Source organism: Melanaphis sacchari, unplaced genomic scaffold (assembly GCF_002803265.2).
Source record: "Melanaphis sacchari strain LSU unplaced genomic scaffold, SCAv2.0 Contig1002_pilon_pilon, whole genome shotgun sequence".
NCBI classification, from domain to species: domain Eukaryota; kingdom Metazoa; phylum Arthropoda; class Insecta; order Hemiptera; family Aphididae; genus Melanaphis; species Melanaphis sacchari.
This window is the reverse complement of record NW_020270367.1, coordinates 1-6,856: the sequence shown is the minus strand read 5'-3', so window position 1 is coordinate 6,856 and position 6,856 is coordinate 1. Positions and strand designations below refer to the sequence as shown.

General features: G+C 31.0%; 1 protein-coding gene across 1 annotated transcript; it reads right to left on the bottom strand.

Moving 5' to 3' along the window:
• Positions 1-408: 408 nt before the first annotated feature.
• Positions 409-6,411, bottom strand: LOC112602074 (elongation of very long chain fatty acids protein AAEL008004-like). The gene is made up of 6 exons (XM_025349997.1): positions 6,290-6,411; positions 3,667-3,750; positions 3,356-3,412; positions 3,153-3,258; positions 2,233-2,531; positions 409-1,023 (listed from the first exon to the last, which is right to left on the bottom strand). The coding sequence occupies exons 1-6, from the start codon at positions 6,377-6,379 to the stop codon at positions 886-888; spliced, it is 774 nt and encodes a 257-aa protein (XP_025205782.1). The 5' UTR covers positions 6,380-6,411; the 3' UTR covers positions 409-885.
• Positions 6,412-6,856: the final 445 nt, after the last annotated feature.

Below are 6,856 nucleotides of genomic sequence, written 5' to 3'. Positions count from 1 at the left end.
TGTGGTTTAAATTAATACACAAAATATATAAAACAAACGTTATATAGGTATCACATCAAAACATTTTGAAAAACATAAATTAATTTTGTATCAAAATTGTTTCACCGGAAAAAAATTTTTTTGTCTGTTTACGCGTTTAATATAAATTTAAAACGCTAAAAATACTTGTACAAACGCATAAAAATGTTTTTACATACGATAATATGCGGACTGTAAATTTCCAACACCTAACACGATAGTATACAATAATTATTACTATAACGTACGATAATAGACAGACTTATAAATTAAAATATATATATCGTATAACGTATATATATATTATGTAATATATTTTTTATCGCAATGTGTAAGCTCCAGTTGCTCGAAATAATAATAATAATAACGAAAAAAAAATAATAATCTCACTCGATTTCTTTTTTTTTTTTAAGCAGAATAGGTTTTTCTTCCTTTCGTACAATCAGCAGCGATCGTAACAACGATCAGCCGCAATTCGACTCGGCGATGATAGAGGAGTAAGACAAACGAGACAAAAAATAGGTTACATTATTATACTAAATAGTAATAATAATATATATATACGATATGATAATATTAAAAATAATTATGTCTAATAATAAAAAGGGAGAAAAGAGACGTAGAGAGATAGAGATAGAGAGAAAAAGAGGGGGAGGGAGTAAGAGGGATAGAGAAATTTGTCCACTAAAAAAAAAAGTCTGTTCGGAACACAGACGTGTACGTGGATCAAATAATATTAATTTGGGCGTGTTGAGCAATATTGTTGTTGGCGGCGAAGACGACAGCAGTGACCATTTAGCAGAGACAGCGGCGACAACGGCGACGTCGGCGGCTGCTGTGGCTTGACGTCATCAGTGACGACGGCGGTCAGTGCGCTCCAGCCGTGGCCCTGTGTACTAGGTCAGGCCTAGACAGACCGTTGCTGTTTATGTAATAGTCCGATTGTTTGCTGTAGCCATTGGACTTGGACGAGCCGTTGACCGAAGGTTTAGCCTGAGCACCGGCCTAAAAAAGAGTAAGACGAAAAAACACGATAAGGTTAATCACGACGATCATTATACGAAAGATAACGACTATTACTATTGCAATTAACTACTGAATCAAAGTTTTAAAAAAAATATCAAGAACGAATTGTATTAATTGTGAATATACATCGAAATACATAAATTATCGTGTGCGTGTGTTGATAAAAAGAGACGCAAGTCTGCTGACGACTAGTTAGAGAATTTAAGAATTCGTATCGGGTTTTTCCAATGTCACGTCACGTCCATCGACGACCGCCTTGGCTGGCTCCACACATCAGACAGACGTCGGCGGAATGCCACTTTTACTACTACTACTACATGCTTATATTACTTATTATTATCATTATACGCACACTCATACAAATATATAATATAAATTTATGAACCAACAGCGGTTACACGAATCATTTGACACGCGCTTCGGATTCATACAATCTATTGCCAAAAGCAAGACAAATATCCGCGCTGAAGAGTAGGAGATTTTCACATACATAACAATAAGTCGGATCCGGCTCGTAATCCGTTTTATGATACATAGAAGATTCACATATTTAAATCGGTATGGCAATAATCAAAGAAACGACAATAATTAGCGACTTTACGATAAAAAATAAAAAAACAGCAACTATTAAAACGACGCGTGTGCATATAACGAGTTTATATTATATGCATTGGTACGAATTATACGCATCAAAGTAATATTCAGAAGGTCTCGAAACAAAAAATAATGCCATGCGCTATCGCCGATCGTCAGACACGGACCTGCCTCGTTTCGAATAAATGACGCAGCAGCTTCTTAGTGATTTATTTTAAAGATAATCGCAAGGAGTTGATTATCTTCGATATTATGACCTTTTTTTACATATTGTCTTTGTCATATAATCGAGCCAAGTCAGCGAGGGTACAAAAGAACATATGGTTTTTAACAAAAAACAATTCAGACACACGCGCATCATATCTAAGCAATAATTGTAGTTTTAAAACACCACGAAACCGACATTAAGACTTAAAATACAAATGAATAAACATTCAAAAATAATAACAGCATAGGTTACACTGTTCGCATCCTTCTTTTGACGAGACGAGTATGCGATTTCGCAATAGGAAGGTTTTAAATAATAAATGGTTGCTGCGGTGGGTTTTCCCGTAGGTATTAAAAATGGTTAATAATCGTAGATTGTAAGCTTACCGCTTGTTTTGATGGTTTTGTATATTGTTGCTTATAGAACTCTTTGAACAGGAAGAAGAACATGACGGCGTGCATGCCGATCCACCAGACAAATGCCTTCGGGTAGTTGCAGTCGATGAATAGAAGTTGGAACGCATGCAACATGATAGCCAAGAATTGCATCATCTGCAGGGTGGTCAAGTACTTCTTCCACCACAAGTATTTCTGCACATTAGGTCCAAGGGCAGCCAACAAGTAATATGCGTACATTATAATATGAACGAAGGTGTTCAGCAGTCCGAAGAAAGTGCTGTGACCTCCTGTTGAAACAAAGTCGAAAAAAACACGTTATGTCATATTAAAAGGTAGTTTTTGTTTTTTGTAGTTTCCTACAAGTTAACGACAAAAAATCTGCTACATCTGTATAATATTTAAGAAATCTATGCACTGAAATCTTATTATCCGGTGTATCCAATATAATATAGTTGTTATGTTTACTCTCTCGTGGAGAATGCCCTTGATCAGATTTCCGGATGAACCATTCAATAATAATAATACGGTTAAGTCACTATTTAGGCAGTCATATTAATGTTATACTAAGAAAATTTTAGTATAATATTATACAGAAATCTTTGAATATATTTACGAAAATTCTAAAAAATATATAACGATAGTGGGCGCGAACATTATTTTATAAACATTAGGAAGTTTCATATCATAAGGTCTCGGTAAAGGTCACCGCTAATCCTTGTCAACCTTATTATCACACAATTATATTAATAATTATAGCAATTAGATATAGCCTGTTTACCACTGTCGTCATCAGAGGTCAGAACTTGTCGGCTAATTTATTCAACGGTAAAAGTATTAAAACCATAAATGCATTAAAATCTGTTATTATAGTCGTAAAATATTATTTTAATCTTATTTGTTTTCATTACCTGGTGTGAACTTAACTCCAAACCACACACTCATTGGCATCACTCCATGATGAATCACGTGCAGGGTCGAAATGTGCCTATCCTTTTTTCGGAGAACAAAGAATATCTGCATACATAAACATACATTTTAGGCTGTTATTAATCGATTCATATATATGTAATTATAAGATTTGTGTAATTGGAGTAAAAAAAACATTAATTACCGTGTCCATGAATTCTGTGAATTTTGAGAAATAATACCACCAACATATGTTGACCATCTATACAGTCATTCGAGAATATAAAACAAGTATTAGTAAAAAACATAAAGTAGAATGTAAATTTTTGCTTTTGAATTAAAAAAAAACCACGCAAACTTGACACAAAAAAAAAATGTATAAAAAACTATAAAAATAAGTTACGACAAAAACATATAATAAAATACTACGATGACAATGAAAATCTGTCATATGATTCTAAGTATAAAAAAAAAAATTAAAATTTGAAAAACGACGCAATTTTGCCATTAACTCACCCGCAGGGTCATTGGATCATTCGAGTAATCTACCGGCTCACACCGGAAATTATACCTGCCAGTCAGCCAACCTGATATGCCAAGCTGTAAAAACCACCACCGCCATCATAAAATATAATGTACAATTTTTACAACTATAAATTATCATATATATTAATCAAAAATATTATATAATTAAGCTTTAAACTTAAAAAAAAACTAGTTTAACGGTCAAGTAAAGCACAATTTAAGAAGTTATTCCCAAAAATAATGGTTAGGTAGGTTTTATGTTTGAGATTCTTTTTTTACTAATTTTAAATAACGGATTTATCCTTTCACATAATTTTCAATAACCTTTTTTTAATTTGCTGATTTTTGATCAAATTATTTTGACTTTAGGCGAATGAGTAGAAATAATGTATCCTAATTGAATATTATTATATATTATTATTATGATTGATAAGAAGTGTATTATTAAATGACTAAACCGAACTGATGATATGCCATTTCTAAAATCAATTTTATTTTTAAACGACAAAAAAAAAAAAATAGTAGGATATCATTTTAGGATTTTTATTAAAGCATATATTGAGTTTACCAATCGCCCTTACATATGGATTGTGATACATTTCCTCTTAATATATAAATATTTAAATATTTAGGATATTCAAACAAACATACATACATTCAATATAAATCGTAAAACAATATTAATTTTTCCTGTATTCCCCAACATCAAATTTAAAGTCCTTTATAATACAACAATCATACATCAAAATAATTAACCAAATTTATTCTGTTTGTAGCATGCATTAACCAATAATAGTGTTTCTATATGCTTAAATAAATACATACATACATATTATATATATATATATATATATATATATATATATATATATATATATATCATACCAAAACCCAGCTTAGCATTCAATAGATTATGCATTTACAAGAGTAATAGAAATATATTCACAACCTTACTAACAGACGTAATTTATGTAATTTGTATATTTAAAAATTAAATAAAATTATAAACACTATTCTAACACTCAGCATTCACTCAATATAATATATTCACGTCATGCCAATGTAAATATTCTAATTAAAAATTAAGTCCCAAATAAAACTAAACGAAACTTAGTCGTCATGTAAATCTGTCTAGGTATTGTTACACGATAAAATATATATTATTATAATGTGTTATAGTTATGATATGTGATTTAATAGCCAGAAGATATATATAATAGTGTGTTAGTGTTAAATGTAAAATATCCGATTATTTCATATTTGCATCCAAAATTAATTTGAATGGAAACCATGCATTTTCCTGCTTATTGTACGCTCTTATACTTTACCCAATTAATCGTTTTCATTTGTTTAATTTATTCATAGAGTTGTAGGTTCAATTGTAACTATTAATTTGAAATTATTGTATACATTTTTAATATTATTAGTTATTACATTGTTGTTGGCGTATCTCAACGCAGCTCAAAAATTTGTGTCAAGTATAATGAGGTTGATTTTATCAAATTGAAACATGACACATTTCAGTTTTGTCAACTACTCTTACTGTGGACGGTTTATCCGAATAATCTAATGTTGGACAGCTGGAGACTATATCTACCCCACCAGCCGCCCATCAAACACTGCAATGCCCATCAAGTAAATGTATGAAAAATAAATTAATGAGCATTTAACTTACAAAATATAGACAGTAAAGGCGAAAGTTTAAATAAATAACTAAAATAAACAAGTGGTGAAAAGTCTAAACATATATAAATTGTATATGAAATATGTTTTATATTTACAAATGTGGTATGAAAGAGTGGTGTTTTATACGAGTAGTTAATAAGTTAGAATAAACAAAAGACACTAGACCACCTTATCGGATCATATTGTGTAAAAGCAAATGTTATATTATGAGGATGAATTTTAAAACGACATACCTAGACCCAAGAAAATACGATCATTGTTATTTATTGATACATTCTACGTAATATTAAAGATAGAATATTCAAGTAAATTTCAGCCATAAATCAGTTCACTATATTAACGTAAATGACTGAATTTAAAGAAATTAGAAGTGTAATATTTTAGTACTAATTTTCAAAAAGAAAATGTACAATCCCACACTGAAGACAGACACTTTTTAATTATACCTTAAAATACACGACATTATTTTTACACATAAACATATACAACTCTATAACACTAAATAATGTGCATATCAACACAATCAAGTTTGTCAATCTATTCGGATATTTTAACTGTTTCAGCTCACGTTTACATCACAAACCTTTATTAATTATTTAATGATATCCACTTTTCAGCATTCACTAACCTATGATTTTAATATCAGTTACCATTAACAACTGGCTAACTAATGCGAATTTTTGTTCTGTCGCTTTTAATCCTATTCAGTGATTACCTTCAAACGTTTATTCTTCTGATAAACGTGCAACGGTTAGGCGAATTTTCACGAATATAAATGGCTATCCAAAACTCGTTGCACGAAGAAAACCATAATTTTAAAGTTGAGAATAAACGATCGCCTTAAATATTGTTAAAACGATCTTGAAGTGCAGTCATTGTTTTTGTATTATACTTTATTGTTTTATATCACAATAATAACCACGCTTACCTCATAAAACAGCCAAGAACTGAATATAACTTGGAAAAGATTATAAGCGATAAGTACGTTCCTCAACTCCATGGGTTTGCGGTTGGCCATGACCGTGGTCCCGCAACTTTGACGGTGAACATAAGTACAGCGTATTAGTGCCGTAGAAGAGGATTGTCATCAAAACCAACTTGGTACGAGGATCTAGAGAGAATATACAATGTATAAATATAAATATAACCATTAATAATGTGTTACATGAGCATATTATCACAATATAATCTTATAAACGAATTGCTTGTACAGCAATGAAACGTAAACTTGATTTGGTGTTGATGGCAATTTTTCATCTGCAAACGACATTTTCGGTGGCCGGGATCAAAATTGAAATTGCATTTAATTTATCATATAATATGTTATGAATTCGTCAACCTTTCGCAATAGGTTACACGATCAATGACATACCAACGCCGAGCATATTATGAAATCGATCGACGAATCATATTAAAATTAATAATAGCACAATATTGAACGATTAAAAATTGCTTTAAATGATTGAGCAATCGTAACTGAACGAAGTACAACAGC

Bases quoted from the DNA above. Each gene is read 5' to 3' on its own strand.
- LOC112602074 (XM_025349997.1), bottom strand. From the start codon at position 6,379: ATGGCCAACCGCAAACCCATGGAGTTGAGGAACGTACTTATCGCTTAT. The intron at 3,413-3,666 runs GTGAGTTAATGG...ATGACTGTATAG, and splicing joins ATGATCCAATGACCCTGCGG to ATGGTCAACATATGTTGGTG. The intron at 3,259-3,355 runs GTAATTAATGTT...TTATGTATGCAG, and splicing joins TCACAGAATTCATGGACACG to ATATTCTTTGTTCTCCGAAA.